At 47.7% G+C, this 17,835-nt stretch overlaps 1 protein-coding gene across 10 annotated transcripts in view; it reads right to left on the bottom strand.

The window, feature by feature from the left end:
• Positions 1 to 2,477: 2,477 nt before the first annotated feature.
• Positions 2,478 to 17,835, bottom strand: part of MCF2L2 (MCF.2 cell line derived transforming sequence-like 2) — a 239,218-nt gene continuing 223,860 nt past the window's right edge. For 8 of the 10 annotated variants that reach the window (XM_087439950.1, XM_087439947.1, XM_087439955.1 and 5 more), the window contains 2 exons: positions 6,748 to 6,792; positions 2,478 to 3,296 (listed from right to left, as the gene is read on the bottom strand). In XM_087439950.1, the coding sequence (XP_087296076.1) occupies positions 3,262 to 3,296; positions 6,748 to 6,792 (80 nt within the window). In that variant the 3' untranslated portion in view covers positions 2,478 to 3,261. Of the gene's footprint in view, positions 3,297 to 3,667; positions 3,757 to 4,621; positions 5,728 to 6,747; positions 6,793 to 17,835 lie in introns of those variants that run through there. The other 2 variants (XM_087439957.1, XM_087439948.1) reach the window with 2 other exon arrangements.

Raw genomic sequence — 17,835 nt, 5'->3', positions numbered from 1 at the left:
CCTTTGGGAAGGTCATCTCCACACCCTTTCAATGGTTGCTGAATGTGGGTGGAGGGGGTCATGACTGGTTATGCCAGGGGCCCACTCCTCGCCGTGTGGTCTGCAGAACGCCCCTAGGAGACCCCACAGCAGCTCTCCTCCACTCTGCCCTTCTCTGTCTCCTCCGATGTCTCCTGTGCTTCACAGCTGGCTGGTCTCAACCCTCCTCCTTCCCTACAGATGTCTAAGAAGCAGGAATCAAAAGGTGGAGAAGGGAAGGACTCACCTCCAAGGGTAAGTGGGAAGGAGTGAATGGACCAAGGATAAAGCCAAGAATAAACTGGAGAATTCCAGAAATGGCAAGTCAGAGGGCCTTGTGAACTGTGGTTGGAACAGTAAGATCAGGAAGAGCACTGACTCCCGAGGTTGCTTCCTGCTCCCTTCCAGTCTGGCTGTGAGGACCAAAAGAGGCCACGTCTGTCACGCACCAGGGCCAGTCCTTAATATTAGCGCCCTTCCGAACCCTGTGGCTCAGCGACCTCTGTCAATGCATCCTCCCCGCCATGCATGGCTCCTCTGTGCATGTGCTTGACCAGAATGCCTTTCTCCTTCTTCACCTGGAGAAAATGCTTGCTCTGGGAGACTCAGCTCAGCCATCACTCCTTCCCTGCCTGCATCAGCAAGAGTCAGTGTCAGGGTTCTGAGTCCCCACAGTATTTGTCACACCATGTTGTGATGATCTGTTTCCACATCTGTCTCCCCCAACTGGACTGAGAGCTTCTCACTCATCTTCATAACTCCCTGGCCTCTCCTGGTGCCTTATGACGGGTGTGCTCATGAAATGGGTGTTGAATGAAATGAGTGAATACATACACAAATAAATAAATGTTATTATGGTCAAAATGGAAGAATGTGGGTTGGAAAATAACGCAGGTAGAAGGAAATAAGATTTCCTATAGATGTGGGGAAAACTTTATTTTATTGTTCAAATAATAAATACTATAGTCTACACATTTGAAACACACTCTATCAGGAAAGATACTTTGTTGTTAGGAAAGGAGTCATGAGACGGTGGCCCCACAACAAAAATTTCAAAAAACACTCTGCTGGACAATTGCGCCAAGGAGCCCCTCCCTGAAAGTCTGTCCCTTAGTCTCTGCCGTTTTTTGGCCATGCATTCAAAGGGCTTCTTCATGAACAAAGTGGGACACTTATTTTTGTTTTTCTTGAATTCTAAAGTGATTTTCTCGAGTCTCATAGGAGACACTCCTCTCAGTGTTTGTTGACCCACTCAATTACGGAAACAAATCAGGGGACTGAAGACTCAGCCAGATCACACATCTAGTAAAAAGTGACCCTAACAATTCCAAAACTAACTAAATCCAAAACTAACTCTAAAACCAGATAACTCCAGAGCTCAGCATGCTGGTCATTGGCTCTGATTTCTCAGCTTCCGGCCCACCCTTCTGTTCTCTGCTTCTTGGTGTGGGGCCGCCTCCTTTGCCGGCTGCTGCCTGTCAGGCTTGGCCCATAGGGCAGACGGACCAGAGGCTGGAGGAGAAAAGAGGAACCCTGTGTGCCGCGGTTCCTGTCAGCATTCCCTAGCAACTGGTCTTCACCCCAAGAGCAACAGTTGGTTCCAGTAGCTGCAGTCTGCCATCTTCCCAACACTTCCATAACCAGCTTCTACTCAGAGACACCAGCAGCGCCCCCTCCTCAGAGCTCTGCATGCAGCTCCCGGCTGCCTGTGAGCTCCTGGGACACTTGCCCCATCAGGCAGCGCCTCCTCCTCAGAGGGCTGACCAGAGCCCTCTGGTGGCCTGCGGGGCCACCTCCAACCTCTTCCCTCTGTTCCCTCAGCCCTCAGGCTGGTAGCTGCTTCTGGCAGTTAAAATCTCCATGACGTCTCATTATCACTTTGGTTTTCCTTTTAAAATCTCCAATAAACTGAATAGCAATTCTTTATATTAAATTCTCTCTGTTAAAATAACTGGTATGGTGTCTCTCTCTTGATTAAATCCTGACTGATAGACTAAGTAATTCTAATACTAAATACTAAACAATTCTGAAAATAAATAATTCTGAAAATGAAATAAATAAAATACAAAACAAAAAAATTTTCAATGGCAACGACATAAGTGAAAACAACTGAGGATAAGTAACTCTGAAAATCACTCAAAACCTATGAAAATTAAAAATTCAGAAAATATAACGCTCAAAAATGAAATAAATCTGAAAATGAACTAGTTTAAAACCAAATAACTAAAAAAATCTAACAACGTAAAAGTAAACAACCCAGAACCTAAAATAAATAACTGTGAACATCAGTAATCCTAAAACTAGGATTACTAGGATAAATAACACAAATATCTCAGAAGTTCACTTGTAACCCATGTGCTCGGAAACGACACAGTCCTGGAACAAAGGAACCCAAGCATCCCGTGAACACTCTCCCGGGACTGGGGGGGAAGAGCGCAGGGCGGGGGGGGGGGGGGGTGCAGTCTTCTACCCTGTCGGGTTTGAGCAGCTTGGGTTCCTCCAAGGCTCCACAGGAGTTCTCAACCGATCTCCCCCCAGCCCCAGCCCCAGGAGAAATTAGGCAACGTCTGAAGGCATTTTCGATTGTCACAATATGGGTAGGTGGGCGGGGAGGGGGTTACTGGCATCTAGTGGGCAGAGGCCAGGGATGCTGCTAAACATCTTACAATGCACAGAACAGCCCCTACAAACAAAGAACTATCCGGCCCCCAAAGTCAAAAGTGCCAACGTTGACAAACCCTGCCCTGAGCCCTCCAGGCGGGGGCTCCGCTGCGCTCGAGGTTCTCCGGACGTCACCCGGATAGGTGGGCTCCGCGGGCGGGGCGTGGACCGTCCTCGGGCTCGTGGAAGGCGGCCCTGGCGCCCCCTGCCCGGGCAGCAGGTCCGCAGGTTCGGAGGCCCCTTTGCTGCTTTCTGCTTAAAGGTGGGCCGCGCCCTCCGCGCCCCCAGCCGAGGAGCCGCGGGTGTCACGAACGAGTGTCGGTTCTCCGGGGAGGGGGCCTCGGGCATCCTTCCCTCGCCCGCACTGCTTTTGCCCGGAAACTAGTCGTCTCCCCAGGGGCGAGCAAGCCAGTGGACATCCCCAGTTTAGTTTGTTGCCCTGGAAATCCGAGAAGAGAAGCACTGGCTAACACATTCGCTTACTGTTCTTTCCTCTTGCACACTCACGTTTCCTCTTCATCACGTGCTTTTTCTCCCTGAATGCTTTCTCCCGTTTCCAGAACAGATTTGGAGGAACAGGTTTCATAACTGTCGTCCAACTGGAAAAGTCTCGAGAGCTGGAAGGGAGGGGACAGGGGTGCACCCTCAGAGTTAGCAGGGCGGGGGATGCCCAGGCCTAAGCCAGGCCCACCCTGCGATTCCCGCTGGCAGGGCGGGGGCGGGGCCCAGCCCAGCTCTCCCACCTGGTCACTCTGGGTCTCAGCAGGAGCCCCCTAATTATGACCAGAAACCAGCGCATGCTGGGCTGGAAGGGTCTGAGCCACTTTGCAGATCCAGGGACCTCAGCTTCCTGGATTAGGCCAGGTCCTTATAGATGAGAATCATGAACAGGAGGGAGAGGGGGAAGGGAGAGAGGAAGAGGAGGCCGGACAAGCTGATGACTAGGAGTGAGGGAGAGTGTGAAGGAGGGAAGAAGGAAATAAATTACACTCAGAGCACGGCTCTCCTTTTCCATCTCTTCTGCACCTTCACAATCGTCAAAGGTTTCCACGGAGATAAACTCCCTGCTGGAGCAGCCTCGGGGAAAGAAGGGAAGAATTTGGGCCTGCTGTAGGGGCGAGGGGGTGGGAGGAGGGGCCCTGCTGCCCAGGGCAGGATGTAGCAGGCAGCGCCTGCCGAGGAAGCCATTCTCTATCCACATTCTCCATCTCTAGTCCTGCTCGCCCAGGCCCTGGACTGCTCCACCTGGGCTTGGGGGGAGGTGGAGGGGTGGTCTGTGATCTCCAGGTTCCCTTTTCCGGCTCAAAATTCTGTAACTGTGACTGAGAAGACATGTCCACATGGTGTTCACAGCCCTACCTCCCTGTCCTCCAAGAAAACGCTCATTGTCCTTTGTGCTTGACCACCGTCCTGCCTTCCCTCCTTCCTCCCCTCCCTGCTCCCCGCCCTCCTCTCATCCTTGCCTCCGTTTCTCTCCCCTGATTACTGCCCATTTCCCATCTCCTTGCAGGCTCTGCCAAATGTCACTGCTCTCCCCACGGGAAAATCAGAGGGAGGAGCACATCCTGCCTCTCTCTCCAGTGACTTGATAACCAGTCACGCGACTGTGCACCAGTTACATGCTGGGGACTGTTCAACTGTGCGGAACAGCAACCCCCACAGTACTGCGCGCGCTCTGTGCCTGCCGGGATGTCAGCCTTTGTCAAAAGTTGTCTCACACAACCCTGCAAGGGCCTTAGCCCCATTTCACAGATGAGAAACTGAGATGAGAGGGGAATGCTCACTTGGCCAAGTTCCCTTGGCCTGTAAGCACTGCGGCTGGATTCTACAACATTCCTGCTCTTTCCTCCACCCGTAAATAAAACGTGGTCTCTGCCCCTACACTGCCCACAAGTCAGGTTAGGGAGGCAGCATCTGCAGAAAGATCCTGAAGAGAGGCAGCCCCAGGCTGAGGGTCAGCTGAGTAATCGGATCCCACAGAAATCTGAGTGCAGAGTTTCTGTTGGGGGAGAATTCAGGGGGAGGGGGTTGGGGCGAGGCCTTGAAGGTGGGCAGGGGTGGGGAGGGAGGGCATTCTGGGCAGAGGAATGGCCGAGGAGAGGGAGTGGAGGAGCCTGCAGTTGCGGGTGGGGTGGGGGCACAGTTATCTAGGCGAGCAGGAGGCAAGCAAGTGGAAGCCCCCACCTGCTGCCCACAGGCCCCCCAAGCTGCGTTCCGGGGCCCGGGGCCCTCCCCAGAGCAGGTCAGTGGGCCTTGTTTGACCAACACAGGGAGCAGCCAGGCAGCTCCCTGGCCTCCAGAAGCCTGCCTTACACAGGGCGGGGGTGGGTCTGGGGAGGAGGAGTGGGAGTGGGTGGGAGGTGGGGAGAGGGGCGTTTCCAGATGGAGGGACACAGTCCTGTCGGATTGAAGCAAAGCCTAGTTTAATCCCTGGTCCCAGGACGTGGTAGGGGTGAGGCGGGGATGGCAGAGGAGAAACTGGCTCAGGGAGGTGCCTCCCACCGCCCCCCTCTGGATGTGACTCCGGGCATCTGCAGTAACCCCCAGAGACGCCTCTTTCGGGTGGTCATTCAACCCCGGCCCCTGACACCAGGAGGGACAGTGAGGATGGAGGAGTGGCGGTCCCGCTGAGAGGCTGTGAGGGAGGAACGGACAAGCAGTGCCCTTCCCACCCTCTGCGTCTCCAGGGTCCGCGGCCTCAGCGCCCCAGACAATGCCGGGTGCTGAGGACCCCAGAGCCACCGCGGGGAGGCTGGGGATGGGGCCGGGCTGAGGCCTCCGTCAGCCGCAGGACACCCCCAGCCTGGGGTGGGCAGGGCTGGAGGCAACGAGGGAACTGAAAGACCTGACACCAAGGTCCAGCCTCTCCGCAGGGTAGGTGGCACCAGGGGTAAATCGATGACCTGGTGCTGGCGGCTGCTCGCCTCTCCTGTGGGCCCTGCAGGGGCGGGCGGGACTTGAGCCCCACACAGGGCTGGCACAGAGGGGCTCTCACTTGTTTGGCGGGTTGACTGCATTATGTCAGGGTCATCTGGAGGCAGAGGTTACCTGGAGGCAAGTAAGGATTTACCCGAGCTGGAAAGAGGAACCATCCCCCCCAGTGCTGTCAAGACCCAGACGCCTCTTCCCTGCTGGGGACTGTCAGCACTGCCTCTGACAAAGAAGAGAAGGAGAGTAACACTGCCAGCACTGCTGCCTCCTCTGCCCTGGTGCCACAGGTGAGGGTGGGGTCGCCTGGGGCCCCACAGTCCTCAGTTTGGTCTAGAGCAGGGTTTTCCTTTCTCCTTAGAGTGCAGCCACAGGGAGATGCACATTTTACATCCCAACACAGGGGACACACGTAAATACATTTATAAAACTAAAGCAAAAGTTTATGCAACAGTATTACCTTACAATGTGTGATGATCACATCTATTATGTTCCATTATTTTGTTCTGTTCTATTCTATTCTATTCTATTCTGGGAGACAGGGGAGGACAGGGGCTGTGGGAGGTGGGGGGGGTCACCACAATCTCCTCACAACAAGACCCTTAAGGGAGACAAACTGCATCCGCTCTGGGTGTGCCTTTTGCTGTACCTTTGTCATTTCTATATTTAATCCCTTCTTCTTAGATTCACTGGCCATGGGCTCTGTGGTATTAAGAGTCTCAGGTACTATGTCTTAGGAACTACAAAAGTGGCAGCACTGAGGGCCTGGGGTCTGGCAGGTCACAGGCACATGAGTGAATAGATGAGAGGCCCATTGCCTGGTGGTGGGAGCAGGGGCTTTGGAATCAGTCAGACCTGAGTGCAATTCTGACTTTGCCAGTCACTCACTAGCTGTGTGATCTTGGGTAAGCCACTTAACCTCTCTGAGCATCAGTTTCCTTGTCTCTAAAATGGGGATAATATCTATTTTTCAGTGTTGGTGTAAGGATTAGCAAAAATGTTTATAAAGTAAAATGTCTGGTACATCCTAGGAATTTAATAAATAACACCTGTAATGATTATGGTTAATAGTAATTACAATAATACTATAGAGAAGGTCCAGGACAGCTCGGGGGCTCCAAGTGTGCTACTATTACTCACGTTTGGGAGAGATTTGTCTGCCACTGTCTTCATCTTCATAAACATCTGGAGGAGAAAACAGATTATAAAGGTAATAAATGGCTTTAAAAGGAAACACAGAGCAAACGTACACACACACACTGGAAAAACCAAACCAAACACTTGACAAATATTCAATTTGATTACAGCAAAATTTTAAGTGATAATTGCATTCTAGGAAAATGAGCAGAATGACTCTGGTACCAGCCAGTGTTCAGCAGTGTGTTGAAGACATACCCTGAGCCTCTGGGGCACTCCCAGTCCACATGACAGAAGAAGCATAAGGAGTGGAGAAGGATGAGAAGGATGGGAAAGGTGGGCTATGAAAATTCATGCTGATAAGGACTGGGGCATATTCTCATTTCCCTCAGTGGATGATCTTTATAACACACATCACATCAATCCTAAATGGTTTAGGGAATTTAGTTTTAGCACTTAGTACCAGAATTCTAAGTTTCTATTTTGCTTAAAAGAACTGAATGAAATTTCTTAACAAGTGAACCCATTAGTGAGTTTAAATTAGCCTCATCAGAATACTATATGTTTTTGGTAAACCATAGACTTTTTTTTTTTTTTGGAGGAAGGTTGGCCCTGAGCTAACATCTATTGCCAATCTTCCTGTTTTTTTTTTTTTCTTTTTTTCTCTCCAAAGCCCCAGTAGGTAGTTGTATGTCATAGTTGTACGTCCTTCTAGTTACTCTATGTGCGACGCCACCGCAGCATGGCTTGATGAGCAGTGGGTAGGTCCGTGCCCAGGATCCGAACCGGTGAACCCCGGGCCGCCAAAGCAGAGCACACGAACTTAACTGCCACACCACCCAGCTGGCCCTAAACCACAGACTTTGAAGATAAAATCATGGCTTTTCCCTTGCTGTCCGCTAGGTGGCACAAAGGGACAATGGAGATCCCGCTAGTTCAGAGGCCACTCTTACCTCAGAGATTTCAAATGGGCAAAACTATTTTTATTTTTTTTCGAACTGGATTTTTCTCTATTCCTTACAATTATGCAAAACTTTTTAAGGACCATCTCTATCACATGATCTAAAGTCCATCACTTCCACTTGGGGTGTTGGCGTGGAGAGCTGCCTTAAAGTAACGCCTGAGCCCCTGGCTTTCCTTCCCTTCCCTGGAGGAACAAACCTGGGTGACTAGTTGCTAATGATATGTGCACAGTGATCTAGGCACTAGCCTAAGAGCTTCATCTCATTTAATTCTCACAGTAAGATTATACAGTATTACCTCCATTTTGTGAAACAAATGATGACGAGAACTTAAGCACAAAGAGGCTCATTCATCCACAGAAGTAGAGCTGGATTTGAGCTGGGATCTGTAAGCCCTCCGTGCTGAGCCCTTAACTGTTGTGCTTGCTGCTAACCAGGTTCCTTCTGTGCCTTCTCCAAGTTAACCCGTGGGGTCACTTTGTGCCTGATGCATCCCAGTAGCTCACCAGAGCTCACAACAGGAGAGATTCCCCAGGATGTTTCCATGGGTACTGGGCTGGATTAGGGTCTTTTGCCTGGTGGCCCAGAGTGTAAACTTGGACATCTAGGCTGGTCTATACCTGAAGTGTACATTTCCTTTGCAAACCTGTCTTTGGCCAAGAGGAAGCGAATCACTCCTAAGCATTCAATGAATTGCTCTCATATTCCACGTATTCTCACAACACATTTTTTTTTTAGTGCATTTTCTGTTGTCCAAGTCCCTGGCAGCTTCTAGGGCGGTCTGAGCTTGTTGTCTTAGACTTTCAGAGTTGCTAGGAGCTGGGGTCAAAGAAACTTCACACCTGGGAAACCACCTCCTAGCTCAGCAATCAGCTGCCCTCAGATGCTCTGGGTTGCAGCAGGCCCACAGGTGGGTGGTGGGAGGGAAGAACAAGCTGATGTGTCTAAAGGGGCTCAGTTAAAGCCTTGCCCATTTCCTCCGAGACTTCATGGGAATTTTTCACTGACTAAAATATAAAGCCCCCTAAACTGTTTGTGTAGTATGAATCCATTTTTTAAAAAAAAAATCATGCATTTCTATAGACAAAAAGTCTGGGATAAAATATTTACAGTGGTTATCTCTGGTTATGTCTGATTTGCATTTTTATTTGTACTTTTCTGTATTTTCTAAATTTTTGATAATCTACATATGTATTCCTTTTATAATCAGAAAAGGAAACTTAAAATAGTTAAAATCAATGGGTCAGATATCTAAAATAACCTGCACTCTCACCAGAGAAGACTGTTTGCTAGAACTTATTTTCTTCATTATGACAGTGCATGAAATAATTTAACAATTATCATATGCCCACGGCTGTTCCTCTTTTGCATAGAGTGATTCCCTCCATCAAAGCAATGTTCTATGGCTGATCAGACACATGTGAGTCCTCAGAAAGTGATGCTGACTGAGGCACCGTGGGCAGGAACGGCACATGTGTCAATTCCACCAGGATGAGTCACTGTACTTTCCAGCCTGCAGGGGTCTGATGAAATCAACTGTTCTCCCCAAGGGGTAGTACTGAACAGGGGGCTGAGCATCTACCGCCGTTGCTGGCAGGGTGGACAGTCAATGGTGGCAGTAGCTAGATCAGTCTTGATGACAGGGACCCACACTGCTGGGCCCATGCATAGCCTCCCATTCTGCTGCCAGGGCTTCTCCATTTGTGAGCCTATGGTGCAGGCACTCGGGTGCCGAGGAAGCAGCTGGCTGACACCTGCTGGTCAAGTCATCCAGTCAGCTTAGTTGTTTGGGACCTCTTCTGCAACGGATGTTCTCTGGTGGGCATTAAAGCACGATAAAAGATCTTCACGTTTTGAGCTCATGTCCAGAGATCTATGTGCCTCTTCCCCAGTCAGATCATGTTATAATTTGATGCTAGTTATTGTTCTGGAAGGGGTAGGGAAGGCAGTGGGGATGCATCCTTAGAAGGGCAAGCGTGTTTCATCTGAAGTCTCTGCGTAATCTTAGGGGGAGGAGAAGGGTGTGTATCTTCCAACAACGGGGAGTGGATCACTGCTGCCAGTCCAGGGGGATCAAGGGCATGAACCTAGATATCCTCATCTCAAGTTTTAGGGTCCCACATCTTCCCTATCAGGGTCTGACTTGCCTGCTCATCTACTGGCACTAGGAGCCCCAAATGATCAGGCAGCAGACTTGCCTAAGCTGAGAATTCATCCTTCTGTCAAGTACTGCCCTTCACTGTAGGAGATGAGGGGCTGAACATTGGCAAGGAGGTCCTCTGATCTTCTGACTGTGCTTTAAATTGGTGATTAATCTGAGCCTGTCATTTCTTCATGTCCTTCAATGCATCGGTGGTGCTTAGCAATAGCCTCCCAATTCCTCGGTCCTGATAGTTGATATTTCCCCCAAACCTCTCAAATGACAGGGACATTGCACCAGCTGGTGCATCCCTGTCTGCCTATATCTGGACCCCAGGTCCCCACAGGTGAAGGTCTTAGCAATTGAACTGCCACAGCAGGCCAGGGACCAGGACTCTCAACACCACCTACCACCAGTGATGGGGTCCTCATTGCCATTAGGCCAGCTAGTGATCCAACACCAGAATCCCATCCTTTCTAGGGCCTCTCCTGGTACTAACGGTTGTGGTCAGCTCTCCCAGAAGCAGATTGTGCAAGCGAGTTATGGAGAAAAGGCTTTCAGATGAAACCTGTAAGGCACTGAGGGCAGAAGACAGGGCAGAAAAGAACCAGGCATAGACGTGGGTTCAGCCAAAGTCTAGCACCAGCCTGATCCCCTGAGAAACTCTGGAGCCTGGATGGCGCCTGATCCCCTGTGAAACCCTGGAGCCTGGATGGCGCCCCCAGTGTCCCATCTTGAGGCAGAAAGGCTGGTTTTGTACCCTGAATTGTCAGCCATCGGCTGGCTGTAAGTTGCCCTTGAGGGAGGCCATAACCTCTCAGGTATTTCCAGGCGGGATGGCTCCGGTCAGCTGAGGACAGTTCTCAGAAGGGCACAACTGTGAGCTGTTAGCAGCTAACCTCACCGCGGCTGGACACCTGTGGGTGCACCTGCATGATAAGAAGGATCTGGACGAGGTGTCAACAGCCTCTACTATACAACTGTGTGTGTGGTGTTTTTTTAATTAAAAAATTTTTTTGAAGATTTTATTTTTAGAGCAGTTTTAGGTTTACAGAAAAATTGAGCAGAAAGTACAGAGTGTTCCCATATAATCCCTCTCCACCCTCTCCCCACAGTTTTTCCTATTATTAACATCTTGCATTAGTGTGGCACATTTGTTACAATTGGTGGACCAATATTGATGCATTTTTATTAAGTAAAGTCCTTAGTTTACATGATGGTTCTCTCTTTACGTTGTACATTCTAATCATGTATGCACTGTTACATCATACAGAAAAGTTTCACTGGCCTAAATATCTCCTGTGTACCACCTACTCATCCTCCACCCCCCGCCCCGACCCTGAACCCCTGGTAACTACTCATCTTTTTACTATCTCTATAGTTTTGTCTTTTCCAGAATGTCATATGGTTGGAATCATACAGTATGCAGCCTTTTCAGACTGGCTCTTTCACTTAGCAATATGCATTTAAGTTTCCTCCACATCTTTTTGTGGCTTGATAGCTCATTTCTTCTTATTGGTGAATAGTAGCCCATTGTATGGATGTACCATAGTTTGCAACTCATTTGGGTAAATACCAAGGAGTATGATTGCTGGACCATATGGTAAGACTATCTTTAGCTTTGTAAGAAACTGCCAAACTGTCTGTACCATTTTGCATTCCCATCAGCAATGAATGAGAGTTCCTGTTGCTCCACATCCTCACGAGCATTTGGTATTGCCAGTTTACTCTATTAATTTTCACAACATAACTCTGAGTTTTTTTGAGGTGTCAACCAGTCTTCTGGAGAGCTGATTGGTTTTTGTGAACCTAACTAGTGAAAAAGTCACCAAAGCTCACAGTCACATAACAGTCACCCCCCTGTTATCTTTCTGTCTCCTGAAACCAGCCTGCCTTCCCAGCATCAACAGTGTGTGCATGCATGTGTGTGCATGCTCATCTCACTCCTTTGGGTCTGATAATCTTGAATTAGCAGGACAGAGACAGAAGGAAAAAAAGAAAGGCACCTGGACAATCGACGTCCTTATATTTTGGGTGACGCAGGAGTTATAACTCCATCAATTGGCTCATATCTGCAAATTTGTAGATTGTGCCAATGTTGCCCCTTCTGTCCTCAAGCAAAGGGTCTTTTAAAAGTCTCTTTGAGGGATTCTTGGCACATGAAAAAAGGAGTTAAGTACCTCAAGAACAAAATATACTCTATGACTAGATAAGATTGATAGGCTGAATTTTCTAATAGTCCTTGATAATCTGAAGAGTCATCTGTTGCCAATAACCTTGGAATTCTCAAGACACATTTTACTCGTCTGTAGGATCCCAGCTGAAAGAAGGGTCCAATACCAGGGGTCTTCCTTCATTCTGAGTTTTTCAAAATAGAAAGGGAAGCAGATATGATTTGATCAGAGACAGTATTAGGGAATAAAGCCAATTATTTAGGAGATGAAAATCTGATTTTATCTTTTCTTTTTTTTTTTCTTTTAAAGATTTTATTTATTTATTTTTTTTCCCCAAAGCCCCAGTAGACAGTTGTATGTCATAGCTGCACATCCTTCTAGTTGCTGTATGTGGGACGCGGCCTCAGCATGGCCGGAGAAGCGGTGCGTCGGTGCGCGCCCGGGATCCGAACCCGGGCCGCCAGCAGCGGAGCAGGCGCACTTAACCGCTAAGCCACAGGGCCGGCCCCTGATTTTATCTTTTCTTTTTTTTTTTTTTTAAAGATTTTATTTATTTATTTTTCCCCTCAAAGCCCCAGTAGATAGCTGTAGGTCATAGTTGCACATCCTCTAGTTGCTGTATGTGGGACGTGGCCTCAGCATGGCCGGAGAAGCGGTGGGTCCGGTGCACGCCCGGGATCCGAACCCCGGGCCGCCAGCAGCGGAGCGCGCACACCCAACCACGAAGCCACGGGGCCGGCCCTATCTTTTCTCAAAAAAGTTTTTCACAAGCCCATATCAAGTCTCCACAGAAAACAAAACATAAAAGTTTCATCCCTCCCAGAGATTGTGCTGTAGTATTCCCATAGAGGGACAGGCTTATTATGCAAAGAAAATTTAGGGACTATATTCTATGAACTCTCACCAGCCAAGATTTTTCTCAAGCCTCACTTTTTCTGATCTGTACTAAGAAGAAAATAAGTCATTTTTTATTTTCTAAATTTTATAACATACATATTTTATAACATACAAATTTTATAAAAAAATTTTATAACATACATATACACTCTAATTGAGAATCACTGCCTTATTAATGGCGTTGCCATTAATATTTGTTGACCAAGACTGAATATCCAATTTCCTAATTATGTGACCATCTTCCTGTTAATTTGCCATTTCATACTCATTAGCATCCAAGGGTCTAGAAGTCAGAAAAACAAACACACATCAGTTAGCCTTGCCCTGGAGTAGGGAGGGTCTGTGTACGTTTCTTCAATGACTTTTTGTACTTTATAGGTGCTCAATAAGTGTATTTTGAACTAAAACTCCTTCTGGAGGCCTTTTCTAAATAAATTATATGCCTGAATACATACTTCATGTCCCATCAAATTAAATCATGATAGTCTAAACCAAAATCTCAAATATTAAATTCCCAAGACTTTGATTATGGGTAGTGGAAAAAGCATAAAGTAGAAGGCCTTTTGGAAATGACTATCTTTAATTTAAATAGGCAAGGAAAGAAAAGATGATAACAAAAACAGCACATTCAAAGCCCGATAAACACATAATCTATGATGTCATTAAAATACAAAATATAAAAATGCTTCCACACTTGTTTTTCTTTTTGATCCCACACCCAATTCTGCCTACCAGAAAACTGACACACAAAGAAGTCAGAGCTGAAGTCTTGTGGGGAAGCACCTGGAAGAAGGGTTCCTAACCCTTTCTGTGGAAAGCTTGGAGAGGAGGTGAAATCCATGAATCCTGGATAGAGCAAGAAACAAAGTGCCACTATCCGATGTCTTTATTCCCAAGTAGAGATATTCTGGCAATGCTCTTATCCCTACAAACATTTCCTTAAGAGGACAGCTTTCCCAAAGACGGAATCACTTCTCAAGGTGAAACATTTGCCCTTCCTTTTAATTCTGGCCTAATTAGATCTACACAAATGAGTAACAGGAAATCAATTTTATGCCTTTTTCTTCTAGCTCACATAATTAAGGAAGGGCTCAGACTCAGGCGATGCCTTTCTCAGCTTCTAAGCAGCTGGTCTCACCCACTGTTTCCATGCCCCCCTCTCCCATTGGATCCTATCTTTAATCCCTCATGTGCTGGGGACTAGGTCTTCCTTACTACTGGTAGCTCTTTCCATATTTTCAATCCAGGGTACAAATTCCACTCCATTGCCTTTGCTTTAGAGAAATATGTATGAACATTCAACCATCAGAAAGAATGGCACATGCATTCCTCCCTACAGCAGTTGGAGTGGTGCTGGCTCACCCCAGGTTCTCCTGGTCTAAAGTCTCAAGGACCTGCTTTATCCTCCTCCTTCACGTTAGTCTAAGACCTGCCCCAGCTCTGTGCATGACATTCAATAAGGGAATGTTCAAGGGATACCACTTGCTGGATTATACAGTTAACATCTAACTGGCTGCAAGTCTTAAAGTCGGAGGGGTGAGGAGGAGGAATCCCCTTTCATCCTCTTAAAAGCTGTTTCCTTGGCTCACTATAGCTCCCTCCTTCCCTCTCCCCTGTCCTGAAATGCCAACTATTATAGTAACTCTTTTGGGTTAGATTAGCTCAACAAATAACCACTTGCTGGGCACTGGAGGTCCGAGATGAGTAACAAGTGCCCTGAGCTAAACCTCGTCACCCCCTGACTCCACTTGCAGAGTAGTTTGCTAGCCTACTGTGATTATTCAATGAGTTCTTTTATTTGTTTACTCACTAAACATTTACTGAGCACCTATACCAGCCCCAGGCTCTTCTGTAATAATATGAGGCCCAAGGGAAGCTAAAACTAATAAGACAACCTCCATGCCCTAGAGGAATTCATGGTCTAGTGGGAAGAAAAACTTAAACGCATCATAAAATTATAATATAGCATGTTAAATGCTGCAACAGGATACTCCATAAGAGTGTGGGTGTAGAGAGAAGGGAGAGGGACTCAGCTGTCTACCAGAGCCCTCACTCCTTCCCACCTTTATCATCTCTTGGTTTTAAGGCCCAGGGTATCTCCATTAGGATCAGGCCAAATATGTCTTGAAAAACTAAGCAGCCTTCTGTACCTGAACTGGATCACAGTCTAGAAATTCATTCAACAAGCATTTATTAGGTACCTCCTGAGTGCCTTGGACAGGGAGAGGCATTACAGGCAGAGACAGTTTCTAAGTGGCCTGGAACAGATGGGGTAAAGAGCACCACTGAGAACTTAACCCTCAAAGAAGTGTGGGTGCATCTTCCTCCCAGACAAGGAGGGATGGAGAGAGAAGAATGTTGGTCAGGAGAGCTCCAAGTGGAGTGAGGGAAGCTGAACGGGTTAACATCAGAGGGTACATTTGCCTACTCTGCAAAGTAGGAGGCAGGCAGCCTGGTAGAAATAGCTTCTCACATGAATTGGAGGTTCTCGCATGAAAGCTCAAGAAAAGAGCCAGAAGCAAGGGCAATTAAGGGAGGTTTCAAAATGGCAGGTATGACCTCAACTGGTGACACAGCAAGCAAGCATTAGGAAAAAGACCCTAGGCTGGCAGTGGCCTCAGGGAACTAATATATATATTTTTAATTGGAAATCCCTTGTAATAAGCTCAGTGTTAAAAAAAAATCAATAAAAGCAAGCATGTAGAATTAATATGGACTATCTACACTATTTGACACACACAAAAATTAGTATACACCTAGTGCTTGCTTCAAACTGTAGATTCTCTTTGCCTGAAATTAAAAAAAAAAAGAACCAGCACTCTCAAATGTAAGCCAGTTTGAATGGATTTTACATATTGATTTTATACACACATAGAGGGAATTCTATCAAAATATATGAAAGTGTGTGGATCTTAGTCTTGTTTGCCTAGTAATTCAGACACCGTTTCTGCAGTCCCGGCTCATGGGGCCCTGGCATCCTCTCCCCGCTTGCTGTGTTCCCTGAGTGCTTGATTCTGGTCTGTCCAAGTTTCCACAGTTAGCTCCGTTAATGCTGAACTAAGGAATAAACAATGTGCCCATTAAGTGCTCATTTTTTTCACCTGAGCCTAAATTACATGACTTGGTGAGGGAAAGATCAGTTGTTTCAGGGACAGTGATAAGAATCACATTCTTTGTCCAGGTGTTGTCCCAGCTGTGAGCACACCACCAGGTCTCACCTCCCTCCGTCTGTACCAGCACACAGGCCACATCCTCAGCCTGATATTTGAGGCCTACCTCCTCTCTCAATCTCATTTCCTTCCACTCTACCCATGAACCTCTCAAGTGAGGCTCCGAATCATCACTGATCATGCTCCCTTAGAGGCAACTCGGTGATTTTCAAAGGTTCCTGGGTCCTCCTTTCATTACCCATGTGACCGGCACGAGTTGCTGAGTTGCTAGGATGGGCCTGCGGCCCTGATTTCTGGCCTCGTACTCTGGCTCTCTGCCAGGACTGGGGCTTAGCCTTGTATCCCACGCACTGCACTGTGCTGCCCCTACAATGCTTTCTGCTGCCAGAGGCTTCCCCGGGGGACTGATCTTTCCCCCAGTCTCCCTAGGCCTCAGGTCACAGGTGGTCAGGCCACAAATGAAGAGGCTGTCCCAAACCACAGTGCCTGCTTCCCTCCTTGACTCGTTGTGCTGCCATGTCCCACCCACTGGGTTACACTCTACTCTTTCCTGCTCAAGGCCTCTCTGAGTCTGTAACTCCTCTGGGCACAAGGCCCCTTCTGCCCAGCTGTCACCAGAGGCCCTGTCTCCACATCCCTCAGTGGCTCCCATGTCCTTCCTGTCACCTTAGAGGCCCATGTCGCTGGGGTCCCTGTGTGCCTCACCCAGAGTGCACAGAGTTATATCGTGCCCAGCAATCCCAGGGTAGAGGCGCTGTAGGAATGAACTGGGGTGATAATGTCGTATGTGCCAGAGCTTTGTAAAGTGCTAGACAGATATAAGGTCCTGATATTCCTGATTTTAGAGTCTTCAAAACCTCCCTCCCCTGGTGCCTGATGCCCCTGAGTCTGCACTCTGCCCCTGCAGCCTCATCTCGTCTCAGGGAGCAGCCCAAGGGCCCTGCGCCTGCTCCCTCACACAGCGCGCTGAGGCCCCTTTGAATTCCTAGACCCCTCGCTGTTGTCTTCACTCACGGTGACATCTCATCAGACCCTGCTTGGTGATTCAGGCTCAGGCCCCTCTGTTCTGCTGCCAAAAAGTTGTGTGAAATTGACCCTCTGATTGCCTGTCGGTGAACAGAAGGGGCTAGGATGACCCTCTGGGCCTGTCTTTCAGTTCAGTAAGGTTTTTCTTTTTATCTAAACTACATGCTAGGTCCGGTTCTGCTTCTTATCTAGATTTTACATTCCTGTCACAACCTAGGAAGCACAGTGCTAGGACTTGACGAGGACTTAAGAAATGTGTTTCTGAATTGTTAACTAAATAATAACTAAATAAATATCATGTCCTCATAACAAACGTGTGTTTTTTTCTGTGGGGCGGGGCAGGGAAGGGTGATTCAGTTAAAATTGTAGATTAACCTCAATATTGTTAAGACATCAGTTCTTACTAAATTGATCTATAGATTTTACACAATCCTAATCAAAATCTTGGCAAGCTTTTTGGTAGAAACAAGGTGATTCTAAGAAATGTAAAGGATATAGAATAGCTAAAACAACTTTAAAAAGGAAGAAGAAAATTGGAGGACTCAGATGATCTTATTTTCTTTTTATTGGTGTCATAATAGTTTATAACGTGAAATTTCCGTTGTACATTACTATTTGTCAGTCACCATATATATGTGCCCCTTTACCCCTTATGCCTAGCCACCAACCCCCGTCCCCTCTGGTAACCACTAATCTGTTCTCTTTGTTCAAGTATTTGTTTA

This window comes from Ceratotherium simum, chromosome 15 (assembly GCF_057802395.1).
Source record: "Ceratotherium simum simum isolate JZ-2026a chromosome 15, ASM5780239v1, whole genome shotgun sequence".
Lineage (NCBI taxonomy): Eukaryota > Metazoa > Chordata > Mammalia > Perissodactyla > Rhinocerotidae > Ceratotherium > Ceratotherium simum.
The sequence above is the reverse complement of the archived record's forward strand: the minus strand, read 5'-3'. Positions and strand labels throughout refer to the sequence as shown.